Source organism: Cladophialophora bantiana (assembly GCF_000835475.1).
Source record: "Cladophialophora bantiana CBS 173.52 unplaced genomic scaffold supercont1.9, whole genome shotgun sequence".
Lineage (NCBI taxonomy): Eukaryota > Fungi > Ascomycota > Eurotiomycetes > Chaetothyriales > Herpotrichiellaceae > Cladophialophora > Cladophialophora bantiana.
In genome coordinates, this window is record NW_015971583.1 from 1,456,342 (window position 1) to 1,471,576 (window position 15,235).

The window sequence follows — 15,235 nt, forward strand, 5'->3', positions numbered from 1 at the left end:
GCACCTCGTAGATCAGATCATTCATAGCCAAGAGTTTGCCTGTTATGCTTCTGTGTACAGACAATACGGTACGGTGCTGTGCTGCGCTGTGCTGTGCCGTACTACCCAGCCACAGGGGGGAAAGGTTTGTTCTGAGAAGGCCGTCATCAATTCCTCTTCATGTGTGTCGTGATACGTGTCATGTCATTGTGCATGAGCGCATCCTAGACCCTTCAATGTGGGACTGTCCCGACCGCTATTTCCGCAAGATTCGTCAGCGTCGCCTCATGGCGATTGGCACCGAGATTGGACATCGTATGCAAGATCCTGCACCCTCACGATGCCACTGCCCCATCCTATCGCCACGATCCCAGCATAGGCCGCATTTGGATTCCACTCGAGCGCAGTGACCGCTTGCTCTTCTTCGAAGACAGCCTCTCCGGGTCCTGCTCCTCCCGTGTCGGCCTTTCTCAGCTTCGATTTCTGCACCTTAGGCAAGACATAGGCGACTGCGATTTTCTCCGGTTTGAAGCCTTCATGGAAGCGGGATATCCCCGGGCGGGTGTCATGCCCGTGGTAAATATCGGGCAATTCTTCCTCTTTGGCTTCGGGGACGAGTGGTGAGCCTTCTTTGTGTCTTCGCTCCTGCGGCGTGAGCGGACGCCAATCATATTCGCAAAGCTTTTGCATGTATGCGCCCACAGCTTTCTTTGGGTCCGATTTCCGGTAGGGGAGAACCTTTCGGAGATAATTCGTGGCAAGGACTTGACCTTTAGCATTGCCGACCAAAATGCATGGGTGCCAGCGTGAACCAGCCAGAGCTGTGGCGGCTCCGGTATCATGTGAGAGTTTTGCAATCCTCAACAAATTGGGAAATTGCCTGATGTGATGACAGACAAGGAACGTTGCTGCATTTCTCTCTATCTGGGTATTTCCGCCACGGTCGAGGACCGCGATAAAGGAGCGCGTAAATGGTGAATATACCAGATCTTTGGTTGGGAAGCTCGGTCGAGCAACGTGGACCCTGTCTTGCTCAGGGCTTCGCAGGTCTGTCAGGGCAAGATCGCCAGAAGCTGAAATGCTGGCCAGGAAGGTCGGTTGTGGGCCGGGCAAGGCCGGGCAGAGAGCAACGATGTACGTGTGGTGGAGTTGTTGTTTCATGTAGCATTTTGGATGATCTCCTTGACTGGTCGGTACAGTCAAATCGAAGAAATGAAGAAATCCGTCCGCGGTGCCGAGCATGAGATTCGTGGGGCCGGCAAAGGCGAGTGTGGTGAATACAGTGTCCACTGGAGGCGGAATATCAAAGCCAGCCCTCTCCACTCGGAGAGTGGTCGGTACTCCTGCGTCGGAATTGTCAGGACGCGGCACGGCGATCACGCGGGCATGGCCATCGCTTGAGACCACCGCCAGGAGACCAATAGTTCGACTAACAATGTTCTTGTGGTGGTTGTCTGCGTTGGGTTCGAATTGGCACCACTTGAGCTGACGGATGTTGCCCCATTCAGTTCCAAGCACGACTGCCAAACGGGGCTCGTCGTCTATTGCCAGTGTCCCTATACCTTGAACACTCGTGGGGCTTGTGTGAAAGGCCCAAATCTGGATGCAGGTCGGATACGATGGTGAGGGATGAAAAGCTGAAGGTTCACACTCGTTTCCAGGCGCCATTCGTCTCTGGTATGAGGTACATTTCACAGCAACGGCGAGGTACTGCACTGAATGGGCCCCAACAGCCCACGCGAGGCATTGAACTTTCTCTCCGACGTTTAGTAGCCAACCTTGATGATATCGCTTCTGGGCAGGCACTTCTCTGGTCTGTGACGTTTCGGTATCACGGGGCTTCTCATGATCAAGCCACGCCTTTCCCAAATCCAAGGCAGAGAGGTAATCGAGTTCAAACTTGGTCTGCGTCCCCCAAGCACCAAGAACAGCCGAGTGCACCGGCATGTCATGCAGCAGGTACTTTTCGTACACATCTTTCAGACCAATTGCCTGATGGACTTGATGATTACGCACCGTATCAATTAACGATCTTACCACGTGAGCGTCTTCCCTTTCTGCTCCTGAACCATCATTTCTCTCAGAGCTACATTGGTCGAGATCGTTTAATTGCTCGATGGCGGTGGACAGCGTCTGCCTGCTAGGAATCGTGATATCCCGACCCATTAGCCAAGTATCCCTGGCTAGGAGGACATCAACCAAGTCACTAATCTCGGGTCCAAAAATGTTAGCATAGGCTGATCTCTTTCCCAGTTGAGATGGAGGTTGTACGCCCCGTGACCGCGTCGGTTCGCCAGCGGCTGCGGCATAAGGTCGTGATCGGTAACTTGGTCGTTTACGGCTTGTAACATCATCATCGGACACTAGGTTTATGTCCTCATCGTCTTGTCCTTGATCTGGTGTCTCGACATCGGAGGATTGAATCGAGGCCACAGAGGCAAGAGAGACGTCGTCATCTTGGGCATTGACGTGGTTATGTGTATTGCCGTCTTCTGAGTCTGATGATGTCGACCCTTCCGCAGGGGATGGGCCAGATGATTCAGATTCTGCCCGGAGGATACGCAGAGTGTCCTTGTCCCAACCATCATTGGCGTATCTTGGGTTGACCTTGCGTTGACGACCGGATCGACGAGGCTCTGACATTGTACGGAGGATGGAGGATGATGGGCAAAGGCGAGGCTAGCTGGACCACGGAGATCATACCGCATAGTTCTGGTTAGTAGCTCTGCCGGCGACTTTAGAGATTCTGCAACAAGCGAATGGCCGGGGGTGTCGACTTGCTGGGCCGGTTGCTAATAATTGACATGGCAACTCTCTCATTTGCTTCTTTGATACTCGGCGGGAAATGGGCTGGTGCTGCTTTAATTTTCTCGGCAAGGCTAGGCATGTTCATGGGAATCTCTAGCCCAATTTATCGTAACTCAAGGCTGCTTTATCAGCCCTTTTCCGATTGGCGAGTTATCGCTTAGGCAGGCAACGCTCCCTCGGTATCCTCATACCTTAGGTAGGAGGTACCCTTGCTATCATGACTCTACCAAAGCATACCCAGGTGGATAATATCAGCCAGGTGACCCTATATCCTTCACCTTCTCTATTTAAGAGAAATCACCTGCTAGAATACCTAGATAGGTAGGTAAGGCGCTCCACTCATCCTTCAGCAATCTCCTATTCCATACGAGGTATACAATCAGGACTTAATTAGGCTAGAGATAGCCTGAACAGTAAAACCCATCTCTTTAGGACCTGCTTTAAACATAAATGGTTTACATAGTGTGCTAACCGCCACGACACCAGAGTGCTCCGGTGAGGCCGACATCAAGATCCAGTACCAAGATAAAACCCTCACTTGCTGTTGACGATCAAAACCACCTTAGAGGATGTCTGTTCCTCCCAACGCCTGTCCCAGTAACCTCAAGAAAAGACACATTCTAGAAGTGATAAGTAGGAGGTGAGTGAGATACCACAAGCAATATGGGATCGACCATTGCTTTGATGACTTGGCTGGCTAGAGGGCTCCGATGTCACAGGTGTCTCTACCACGATCAAAGCAAGCATAGATTCAGCAAAATGTTCGATGAGGGAGAACAAAATACCCAGACAGATTCACAGGCTGTCCCACAATAAACACAGACTGCCCCTAAAGCTCGACCCAAGAGCAGCTCAGAAATTCGGTGAAATTCACAGGCTTCATCCAGGCCGTATCTGTGGGGGGACCTCCTTGTTGGATCCAGAAGTCTTTCTGACGAACCCACTGTAACCCATTTTTCTTCAGCAACTCTGCAGCGCCCGACTGGTCACGATCCTTCACAAGCCTGACTGCCTTCTCGGCAATCGACAATTGCGACGGAGGCTCTGGCTCGTCTTTGAGAGTCGGTGTACATGGTCGACCATCCAATGTGACTTCGAGCGGCTTGACGAGCTCCGAAAAGAGCATTAGTGCCTCATCACGCTCGCCATGGTGTTTCAGAGCGTCCGCCAAAGTCGTCCGTATCCACAAGCACTCCCTGTTATTCTTCTCCCGCTTATCTCCAATGGTTTCGTCGATGATACGACAGAGGTCATTCTTCGGACGAAGGAACTCGCCTTGGTCAAATGCCACCAGCGCACGGATGTGAGCCGCTTGACATATGCGTTCGAAGTCTGTCCCAAAGACGCTTGATTCCTCCACTTGCTTCAAAATCTTCAATGCGTCGTCATATGCCCTACTTTCGCGGTACGTGACAGCCAGCTGTAAACCCGAATCAACGGTGGTGTTGTTATTCAAGCTGAATTGGCGTCGACGTTTTGTCCAGGACTCTAGCAAATTCGACTTTGCAGCCTGGTAATTCTGGAATTTGCGCTGCACCGAGCCAATTGATGTTATGGCCATCAGAGAAAGCCCATTTGTGCTCCCTGCAATTGGAATCCAGTGCTCTACGATTGATTCATATCTCTTCAATGCTTCTCCGGGTTCGCCAAGACGCTCAAGCACCCAACCTTCATATAAGTCATTGACCTGGCATACCCACTGGTTGGTACCGAAAAGTTTCAGGAGGCCGGTGCCAGACTCCCTCAACGATGTCAATGCCTCGACGAACTTTGTCATGCAGTACTGGGCCGTGCCAAGTAGCTGTAGTGCTTTGAAAAAAGTTTCCGAAGCGTCCCCAGATATCTCTTTTTCGATCCGCACAATCTCGCTCAGCTCCATCTCTGCTTCCTCGATGCGACCTTGGGAGAAGAAGTCTTTGACCCATTCAGTGCGAACCTTCAGCGTTAGAGGGCTGCGCTTTCCTAACACTTTGGTAAACCCATCCACAACAATCTTCTTATAGTCGTAGGCCTTTTGAAAGTCTTCGCCGGACTGCCCACCAACGTTGTACCACTGGCCGAGCCGAATTGCAGGCAGGAAAGGGAGTAGACGGTCACCTTGATCTTGCGCAAGCTCATGCTGTATTTTGTGATGTGCCGCCACAAAGAAGTCTTCAAGTGGGATCTTTGGACGCGTAACTGGTGGTAGTCCCCGTACCCAGCTCGATAGCTCTGCCCGGACGTCAATCTGTACATTGATAGTTGTTGCTTCGTTGCCGGGTTTTAAATCTGCAAGTTTCTCGGACCAGGTTACTGATGGTATCCCAGTAATGAAGTCATACAACTTAGACAGCAAAAAGTCAGAGGGTTCCTTCACCGCGGTGACATGCTCCCACCAGTGTAACGCGGCGTATTCGTACGGCACTGAATCTCTGTCAACCGTATTGCCGGTAGACAAGCCCTGCGGGAGGAGATGTTTCCGCAACAAAGCAGCTGCGTAGGGGACAGATGCAAAAGCCTCTTGACCGAGCACGCTTAAACACTTCTCTGCAAGATACGCGTCTGGGTCCTTGACGGCCCGCTGTTTGACAAAATCCTTTATAGAGGGATTCGTTATCTCCACTTTGCGCTTTGTGAAGGACACAAATGGCCGGCAAAGCTTCTCGATAGTCTTCAGAGGGTCATTCAGCTTGCGAGCTAATTGTACCTCATTAGTAGAAACATCAACAGCAATAAAAGTAGAAATATCGTCAACCGATAGATGTTTCCGAGCGCGAACGAGTAACGAAAAGATTTCCCGTCGCCGATCTCGACTTCGAGCATCGTCTGGTTCTTCACTGGACCAATGCTTCTCATATATCGCCACGAGGCTAGTTGGTGCATGTGCGAGGATGTCATTTTGGTCTTCAAGACTGTCTGCCTGCTCCAGGTCGTCTAGCACCAGTTTCATGGGCAAGAATGTGCCAGAACATATTCGAGGGACATTTTCAAGGATCTGGTTGCCGACACAACTCAGCCCCTTGCTGCCTGCGATTCTGGCCTTTGCGTACGCTCGCACGTCGTCCTCAATCTTGGACTGATCCATTTTTATTGTTTTTGGGGAGCTGAACCGTGGATCACTGCGTGATAGAACCACAAGCCTGACTTTAGGTGACCGACTGATGGATTCAAGATAATCAAATATATCGTCCGCGCAATTGCTCAATGCGTCGACGATGATTGTGGTTTCGGGCAGTTCATCTCTCGAAAAAATGTCATTGAGCACCTCTGGCAATCGTCGTAGCGCCTCCCGACGCCTTTGTACTATCAACTCAGCCAGGGGCAACGAAGCCTCGATGACCCTGTCGTGCCATTTCGCAGACTGGTAAGAGCTCGTCGCCATTTTCAGCAATTTTTCAAGGACTGACGCGGTGAATGAGACACTTTTCGGAGAGTTGTAGAAGCTGTATCGTATCTGTAATTCAGTGCCAGGATTTTGACAGAGATATTCTGCAAGGAATGTTTTACCACATCCTGTTATATCAGCAGCGAAAAGACGATCCGGGGGGCGGTGTTACCTGGTAGGCCCTCAATAAGCAGAACGCCGTCAAAGCCAGTCGCTGCCCATGACTGGAACTCGGTAGATTTAAAGAACCAACCACAGGTTCCTTGAGTAGGCTCCACGGGCTGAAGTGGCAGCAGCTCTGATTGAATCTCTGGGGATAGACTGTCGAGCAGCAGGCTCACTAGCTCGCTCCTCCGGTTGCCTAGCATAGCAGATGGTTAGTACCACGTCGACCCAAACCGTGAGATGTCTTTGTGATCCCGAGACATGGTCAGGGTAAAAGGGAAGTGTTTCACAACAGGGATGGCACTAACGGATTTCAACGGCGAGAGCAAACTCTCTATCGAGCCAATTCACGTTCTGCTGCATTTCATCAATCATCCTGTTCAGCTTTACACTCCCCCCACACGCAGCTTTAGCAGCTCGCACGGGCTTGGTCGCTTTCAAATAGGATTCTGCTTGGACCAGGTAACATAAGATGGAAGCGAACAGGCCAGCTGCGGCATCGAATACACGAGCATTCGTCGGAAAAAGGTCGAGTCTCTCCTCGGCGTTTCCAATCTGGTGGTCGATGTCGATGATATTGCGAGCGAAATCTTGAAAGGTGTCGAGATCACCTGTTCCAAGCTTTTCATGTGGTCAGTGCCACGAGACGTTGGCAGGCATTCAAACACCCTTACACGAAGAAGAAGACGGAATGATCCCCAGGCACAGGATACCGGCTGCCCTGAATTCTGGAAAAAGACGTCGCCCACGACAGCGTGATTATTTATGATCTGCAGGCCTCGCTCCAGCCTCCTCTGAAGCTTGGGGGTAGCTTCGTAGCGCTGCGTGTTCAACACCTTCGCTTCCTCTAGCAGTATTGCAGCAGGGCGGTGAAGCTGCGAGTCGAATAGCGTAGAGCAGCGCTGGCGTTTCTTGTCGTCATTTGTTGCCCGAAGGTAAATCTGCAGTTACAGGCGAGCTATTAGTACAGGAATTCTTCGAGATAGAGCGTTGAATTGGAATCCCGTTTCAGCCTAGCGCCAGAGCCTTTTGCAGCTCAGGCTGCGCTTGCAGCGGGGTGGCTACTGAGGCCTCACCAGCCGGGAGGAAGCGGGAGAGGCTCAAGGGAGGGTCCTCGGGGCTACTGTACTGCGGCAGCGGTGATCCAGGCTTGCGTGACCACCTTTGGCATGGGTCCTCCGTCTTCCATCCTGAAACCGTCTGGTCTGGATCACAGCCTCGGTCACACATTCAAAGCAAATCAAACAAAGCAGCCGGTCAATCTCAGTCTCGCTGTCTCTGCCACATCATTTAAATGATTGATGTCCGGGGAATCTGCCCCAGTTATGCCCAGTCGACCCTCGACGTCAGATCACCGACTGCCTCACGCCTCACTTCAATGCTGGCCGCAGGCGCTCTCCTGAGACGCTCCAATTGCTCTGTCTCGAGGCCAGCCCGCACCGTGTCCGCTGTCTGCTGTCATGGCTGTGACCTTAGCACCCCCTGGAAGCCACCGTGGAGGTGTCACGCGCCGCACGCAGCATGACTGCAGCTCGTCGTCAAATGAAGTCTTGCGCTGCAGCAGACCGGTTAGAAGCACCATCTTGGACAGCGAGGCGCATTGACCCGAGGAGACGGGTATGCATGTGTGCCCAACGACTCTCAGCCAATCTGATGGTCACTGGTCCTCGCCTCCGCAATCAGCCTCAACATCGCGGGAATTGTGCCGCGAAGCGCCTTGATCGTGCAAGGGATTTGGCCACTGCTGGACAGAAAAGGGTCGCAGCCGCAAAACAAATTGCCTTTGGCGCAATACTCCTCAGCAGTAGCTATACTGAGCGTACCGTCATTGTTCGCCATCTCGAAGATCCTATAAATGCCTGCTGTCTGAGAATGCTCCTGGCCTCTTTTCGGCTTTTCTCTCTTTAGCTCTCGGGGAGACCCTAGTCTACCCCGGTGTGAGAGTTCGAATGGACCCTGCCCGCAACCGCGCAGGGCCGAGGCCAAAGCCAGCTCCCCCCAAGCCCGTTTGTCAGTCAAGTTGCGGTGGAGTCTTCGACGAAAATAACCCCCTCCTCGAAATAACCTGTCCTTGCGGGTTCGGATACTATGATAAGGAGCGACACCGCTTTATACCCGGGTCATTGGTCAGGGGTGGCAATGCGCCGACCAGAGAAGAATACGTGGCCCACGTCCGAAGTTGCGAACAACGCGAGGAGGGCGCACCCATTTTGACACCATTTTCTGGCCAAATATTCCACGGGGCGAAGATCACGGCGAAGAACTGCACACTGAAGAAAGGACTCATCGAGAAAGAGGTGCTTGAATTTTACCTCAACTCGATTCTCCACAAGGTTGTGCACATCGATGTACGGATTTCGACCCCTTAATACTCTTCAGGCTGATATCTAAAAGGAAAAACCCGACGAGTACATCATCTACGGTATAGATTCAATATCACCAGTATGTGCAACTTCTGTTCTACTGGTACCTCTTCATGCACAGCTAAGTTAGCCATCAGATAGACCAGCAAAACATTCACAATGATTCTCGTGCATGGACACGGGAGGCAATATCAACGAACGATGGTATACTCCGTATAGCCTTCTGACGTGGACATTGACATACTGACGGAGGCGCTAGAGCTGCTATACGGGGACTCCGAAGTTGCCAAAAGACGGATGGAGAGCGCTGGAATTAGCACAGATCAGTCAAGCTCCCCTGAGCGGGATGCAACCCTTTATGAGAAGAATAGTTCGACCCGCAGCGACGACGGCCATGGTCGGATTCCATCATATTCTAGGCCTCCTAATTCTAGTTATAGGGCCGCCTTGTACCGTTTCCCCAGCGACAACCTTGCCTCAAGCCCTCCGACCACTAGCGCCAGTTACGGTACCCCTTCCTTTACGTCGTATACCGCGAATCCGATAACCAGAGCTAACCCCATCTTCCCTGGTCCTGCAGGCCCTCCAAAGGATGTGGCCATCAGCAGTGTGCCGACGAAATATCCTCTTCGTGAAAGAGCCGACTCTGCCATATCAGTTCCAGACGCGGATGTAGATCCAGGGGGAGCGGGAAGCAGACTACAAGTCACGTCCGGTTCGACTGGTCCCCGACGGCAAGATCGGACGTATCGCGACAGTCGACGAAGCATGTCCCCTGAAGACGAGGCTCTGCAGAGGCCACCCCAACGCCCGGCGGCAAAGAGCGAGAGATACAGTGGGCACTTATCCCGTCGACCAGAACCCAAAGAAGATCGAGGTCAAAAGCGACCAAAGTAATAGCACAAGGTTTTAAGCCGGCCACGGTCTTGCACGGCCATTATATCTTCCTGGGTTTTGTGGACCTGGGTCGATCTGTCTTGGGTAAAGCAGTTTGACATGTCCACAGGCTCGACATACTAATACTCCACGTGCGGGCAGACTGTCGAGAGGACATCATAGCTAGGGAAGAATCTCGCAGGTGCAAATCCCAGACAATTGTACCATCAGCACGCAGCACATCAGCACATCAGCACATCAAGAGGGAACCAGTCATATAGAACTATTGCTTGGTCGGTCGCGTTTACCGGCCGCAGAAGTCAGAGGTAGCTCAACGTTAAGGTGGCTTCAGTGCACCCTGTATATATTTCAATCGTTCATAATTAACCTACTACCGCAGTCTGTGTGTATTCAGGCGTGCTCGGACGCAACTGGATCGGTGCCCAAAGTTGTTCATAGTGTCAATCCATAGGCTCGCGATGGCTGTTTTCTTCGGAACTGCTGGTGTCTTGCAGGTGAACATCAGAAATCACCCACCACACTATAAATCCCAGGGACAGGTAGGCCGTGACCTGGATGATTGACACCGACGCCGAGGCTTTCAGAAACGACTTTCGAACCGCATCCCGTGCTTCTGAGGGTAGCTTTGCAGTGCAATTGTCAGTCTTGAGGCAGTGCTGAACGATCTGCCCCAGTCGCATTAGCAAGAAGAAAGAAAAGCCTGAGGGACGGAGGATTGGGCCTTAGTGCGGCGCAAGCCGTGCGAGGGGTGTCATTAAAAGAAGAGAAACGGAAAGAGAGGATATATATACCTCTTCAACGTGTTTTGGATCCAACATCGAACGCAAATTCCTTCTAATGAGCGTCGATGCCCTCAGGCGGAGGGCCCAGTTGGATATTGCCGTGGCTACCAAATCTCCAAGTGTGGACATCAGATGGAAGCCAGCGTAGAGCATTGCTTGGCCTGTGGAAGCGGGCAGGGGCGTTAGATATTAGATGACAGGCAGCTGGATCGAGAGGTAGCCTCCGGCGCAAAGAGAGTCTTAACTCACGCTCGCGATTGGACTTGAGGGCCGCTATCAAACCATTATGAAGGGCGTTTCCCATCATCCCATAGCCGACGCCCAAGATCCCGCTGAAGATCCAGGAAACAAAGATCGCTGGACTCGTCGGATTTTCGCCTACACATGCGCGCGATGCGTTAGTATCCACTGCAGGAGTGATTCCGAAGCGCAGGACATTTCTCACTCATGCAATCCATATATATGGACAAGCCAACTGACGAACAGATGCATATCAGCGCACTGAGGGACAGCACTGGCTTGACCCTTTTGAGCGTTTCGAAGCAAACGGCAGTAATACCTGTTCCCACGGGTATACCTATCCACAAGAGCCGAAGAACCCATGTATTTGCGATCAGGGCGTTTTGGCAGAACCACGGAACCAGGAAGAAAAACTTCCGAAAACTTTGTAAGTTCCAACCCAAGGGGCAAATGAATGCAAAGGGGCTTTTCGTACATTTGAGATACCTCCATCCTTGATAAAAGTCGCCAGAAAGATGCCTACGACGTCGAGTTGCACACTCTTCACAAGAGCGATGGGAAATAGATTGTCCGCTGGCGTAAGGCTACGTTGGAGATAGAGAAAGCCACTAGAGCCGCCCAAGATCATGAACAGCTGGAGGAACCAATAGATGATGGAGATGCGCTCCGGAAGCTCACCGAGTAGATTGACAGCCACACAAAGTCCAGCTACTGCTATCACCAAGCAAATTACACAAAATGTTGCCGCTGCGGAGGGGCTATGTCTCTTTGGCGGATAAGAGCTCACATATTCTGAAGGATCTGGGCTCTCAAAGGTCGGGGCGCCTGCTTCTGTGCTGGATAATGGTCGGATAAAAAAAACCCATGCTATGATGGTAACAGCACAGAACATGGGTATGCATATCTGTAGCCGGTACACGCTAAGGTACCTTTAGCACCCGAGACGAATAGCTGCGCCTAGCATGCTCGTGAGCGTGCATCACCGACTTACAAGCGTAAGCTAGAGCCGTCGTCAAGATCGAACTTGGCAAGACGACTGCCGATGAACTGGCCTAGAAGATTCACTGGTGCCTGGAAAAATATCCACCATGACAGTTTGCCCGGGGCAACAAATGCTGATGCTAATTAATACCACAGGAAGAGAAGCTCTCGAATAGCCACTTACCGTTGAACACAAGGTTGGGGATGAAGACCATGCCAGAGGCGCCTATGGCGGTGACAGCTCGGGCAATCATGATGTCAGTCATGCTGGTGCCGACGGAGCTGAAGGGGAAATGTATCAGCATCGTCGGAGGAGTCATAGTACTCTGGCAGAGGCGGGATGAACAGACCCATACGCCATGCCACAAATGAAGAAGACAAATGTCGCAACCAGCGGCCAATGCCAGTCCAGATGGTTCGACAGAATCGACCACTGCTCAAATCTCAGCGGCCGGTGTGACAAGGGTAGATCTGGTATGTATCTCACCAATGGCCGCATTACGGCTGTGGCGGTGCTGTAGCATATCTTGAGCAGGGCGCCGTTGTATTCTTCTTGAAATTCCGAGCCTTGAATATGGTCAACAGATTCGGTTTATTGGAGTCATATTTCGTTTTCTCATGGTGCATACTAATTTTTGTGTACGCAGCGGTAAAGAAAGCCCCCTCGCAGTAGTCTGCTGCTATGCTGTGTCCATTTGTTAGTATCGGAGAGTCAGAAGACCCCGCCACGATGGGTTAGGTTAGGCTACGAACCCAAGCAGGAAGATGGAGGCGGGAAACCATAGGTGGGAAGGGAGGCCAAGCGAAGACTGCACTGTGATTTGCCATCTTTGGCCTAGCGATGCCCATGTCTCGGGGGTTGTAGGACCTCGAGGTTGCTCGAGAAGTGGACTGGTCTCGTCGGGGGCCCTGCTGGCTTCGCTGGCCTCGCTGGTAGCCTCGCGAGGTGGCACGAGTAATGACTGGTTCGGCATGATCGAGTGTTGGTGCAAAGATCGTGGGATACAAGAGAATGTCTCGAAGCTGAAAAGATACACAAACACGTACCCGGTACATTAGGGGCCATGCAGTATTTAAGTACCTGGCGTAGTAGCATTTTGCAGCCTGGTTTCGCCACAGGATCACGCTGCTGTTGGATAGTCGTCGGATATGACATTTCGCCTCGCGCGAGATTCGGAGAACTCCTTGATGAGCACAGCTAAGTCGTCAGGCTGGCGGCTGCCTGTGGTGCTTGTGGTGCCTGCGTTTGCGGCATGACATGAACCCTGGCATGCTTACCTATTCACCACTAGCCAATTGCAGATCGTTCCATCGGTGCCGCGGTTTCACTCGGTACTTGCTGGTCGTGCCCGTCTCGGCTTGTGGGACAATCCTGATCCCAATATCGAGTCCTACCTCATCCTAACAGTCGCACAACCAGTCAACTTCACATTTGGATCATAGACGGTGAAACGGTAGTTAAGTCTCTCTTATCAGCGTGCCTTGCTTATAGCATACGAAATAGATCCATCATCTAGATTGAAGAGCTGATAGTTTTAGTGAGGTACAAGGTATTTGAATTGTACCAAAGAGAACGATGTACCCAGCGAGCAGTACCTCGCGGAGGCAGATAAATCAGGAATGTGAGCCGAGGATAACTAAAGCGGCGGGCAACTTGTCTCAGTTCTCAGACCCATCGGCTCAGTTGCCATAAGTGGGCGGGGCCACTGTTTGTCGTTTGTCGCAACATTCTTTGAATTTTGTGATTGGCCGGCGCTTTAGCTCATAGCCCAGCCAATCAGGGCGTAGCCCCGATATCGGGTCTGAGGACTGAGACAAGGGCAACATGGGCGCCGAAGGCACTACCAAGTACGCGCAGTGACGAGATACCCTGGGATTCGGTACTCGGTACCTCGTACTGGGTAGTACTTGTTAGTTAGGTGAACTTGTACAGAGTACTCGGTAAAGCGGCAACCAGTCATGGTACAGTATCAGGCTAGTCTTGAAGATGCATATTCCCGATTCACACTCGGTAATATCAATAGACGAATCCCATCACCGCCAACCATATTTCTCTGATGCGTCCATCCGAGCGAACCCCTCCAGACGCACTGTTGTGGTCTTAAAATTAATGGAGGTAGCCACAGCCAAGTCCATCTTCGTTTCCTCCAGCTCCAACGCTGAGAAGACTCTCTGATAGATGCATGCTTTCAGAGTGCAACCACAATTCCATCTCCGAAGCTTCTATTTGAGCCCTCAGTCAAAAGCTCGAGGCAATATCCCAACAATCACAGCAATAAGCATCTGCTCTGCCATTCCCTCTGGCTTTTCTCGGTGTTTCAGTTCGTTCTTACAAAAGCACATGCTTCCTCAATCATCCTCGCATCGCATCCTCAATCTTGTTCGCTTTTCTCTCTGCAGTCCATGCAGCGGCTTCAATCTTGAACAGTTCCTTCCCAAATAACAATCCATACTCGCTGTCCCACGGTTTTCTGTTTTCGCTGCAAATGAACATGGTCCCGGCTTGGTCACCACATCGTAAAAGTCCCACAACGACTCCCACAGAGCAGAGAGTTTATTTAGAGCGCGTCGGCCCATCGACTTAGTGCTTTGCCTAACTTACGAGCATACGCACAGGGCCGGCCCTTGAGTATGCAGCAATCGCTCGATCTGCCCAAGAGAAAAACCCACACGGTGAGCTGGCGGTCTTTCTCGTACGGCGAGCTCGGTGTTTGCTCATGGGATGAACTCTCCACTGGTACTTTTGAATCGTGTCCTTCCGCGCCAGCCTTGACTATGTCGGAAAATTGCTTGGCGTACCAAATTTCCCGCTGCAAAGCCGTTGGATTTCTGGAATGGTCTTCCACCTTGGCCCTGGAGATATCAAGACGGGATTCAACAATCTTCACATCCCCCATCAGCGTCGCTAGGTAGTCATCACGGTTAAGGTTGTCGAGGCTGGACAGAAAGTGGTTAAGAGAGTCTGCATCGGGTCTGAGTGAGCCGAGATCGCCGGGTTCGGATTCGGATTTGTCGTCGGAGACGTAGATAGGATTTGATATCGGACCGGAATGCTGGAGCTTTTGCCGTTTAGAGGGCCGAATTGAGAACATCTTCGAACTGGTATCTAGGAACCTTCAGTGTCCCGAGGGAATTGAGGCAGCCGTCAGTAGGACATTGAATCGTGTTGTTGAGACGGTTAAGAGATTGAAATTCAACGCTTCCCATTTAGGTGAAGGAAAGGCTGAGCAGTGAAAAAGGGTTCGGCGGACGAAGAACAGATTGATTTCGAAGACTCGGGGCATTGATTTCGTCCTGGCCGTTAGGTGAAGACACCAGGATGTCAAAGCCACCATGAGCACCCTAGAAAAAAACTGTCCGAGGGTCTGAGGGAATGGGCTTCCTGAAGTTCATCCTATATCCCAAGTGAACAGAACTCCAGAGCTCCTTCAAACAGAGGCACCACCGGAAGAGAAAAGAAAAAGTGACTTCGTGTCCTCATCTAGTGTGCTATATAATGTATCAATCCAAAAACTCCAATACTTGAGGGTCGAATGAAAAGCAATCAAGAGTACCAGGCTCCAAAGGTGTGCGCTGAACACAATCGAGTCTGATCTTCAACAAGAAACTGCGACTCCGGTTCATCCCACCGATGGCTGTCATAAAACGTCGACATT

General features: G+C 51.6%; 5 protein-coding genes across 5 annotated transcripts; 1 reads left to right on the forward strand and 4 right to left on the reverse strand.

The window, feature by feature from the left end:
• Positions 1-264: 264 nt before the first annotated feature.
• Positions 265-2,622, reverse strand: Z519_06841 (uncharacterized protein; the record flags this gene model as incomplete). Its single annotated transcript, XM_016764579.1, has 1 exon — positions 265-2,622. The coding sequence occupies one exon, from the start codon at positions 2,620-2,622 to the stop codon at positions 265-267; it is 2,358 nt and encodes a 785-aa protein (XP_016619661.1).
• A 994-nt stretch (positions 2,623-3,616) lies between these two features.
• On the reverse strand, positions 3,617-7,505 carry Z519_06842 (uncharacterized protein; the record flags this gene model as incomplete). The annotated part of the gene is made up of 5 exons (XM_016764580.1): positions 3,617-6,279; positions 6,324-6,512; positions 6,625-6,937; positions 6,991-7,257; positions 7,446-7,505. The coding sequence occupies 5 exons, from the start codon at positions 7,503-7,505 to the stop codon at positions 3,617-3,619; spliced, it is 3,492 nt and encodes a 1,163-aa protein (XP_016619662.1).
• Positions 7,506-8,265: 760 nt separating this feature from the next.
• Z519_06843 (uncharacterized protein) lies at positions 8,266-9,576 on the forward strand (the record flags this gene model as incomplete). The annotated part of the gene is made up of 4 exons (XM_016764581.1): positions 8,266-8,664; positions 8,711-8,758; positions 8,817-8,883; positions 8,939-9,576. 4 exons carry the CDS (start codon positions 8,266-8,268, stop codon positions 9,574-9,576), a joined length of 1,152 nt encoding a protein of 383 aa, XP_016619663.1.
• Positions 9,577-10,016: 440 nt separating this feature from the next.
• On the reverse strand, positions 10,017-12,553 carry Z519_06844 (uncharacterized protein; the record flags this gene model as incomplete). Its single annotated transcript, XM_016764582.1, has 11 exons — positions 10,017-10,241; positions 10,368-10,519; positions 10,608-10,736; positions 10,843-11,011; positions 11,074-11,518; positions 11,590-11,713; positions 11,764-11,861; positions 11,930-12,012; positions 12,067-12,146; positions 12,209-12,264; positions 12,333-12,553. 11 exons carry the CDS (start codon positions 12,551-12,553, stop codon positions 10,017-10,019), a joined length of 1,782 nt encoding a protein of 593 aa, XP_016619664.1.
• Positions 12,554-14,137: 1,584 nt separating this feature from the next.
• On the reverse strand, positions 14,138-14,671 carry Z519_06845 (uncharacterized protein; the record flags this gene model as incomplete). The annotated part of the gene is made up of 1 exon (XM_016764583.1): positions 14,138-14,671. The coding sequence occupies one exon, from the start codon at positions 14,669-14,671 to the stop codon at positions 14,138-14,140; it is 534 nt and encodes a 177-aa protein (XP_016619665.1).
• Positions 14,672-15,235: the final 564 nt, after the last annotated feature.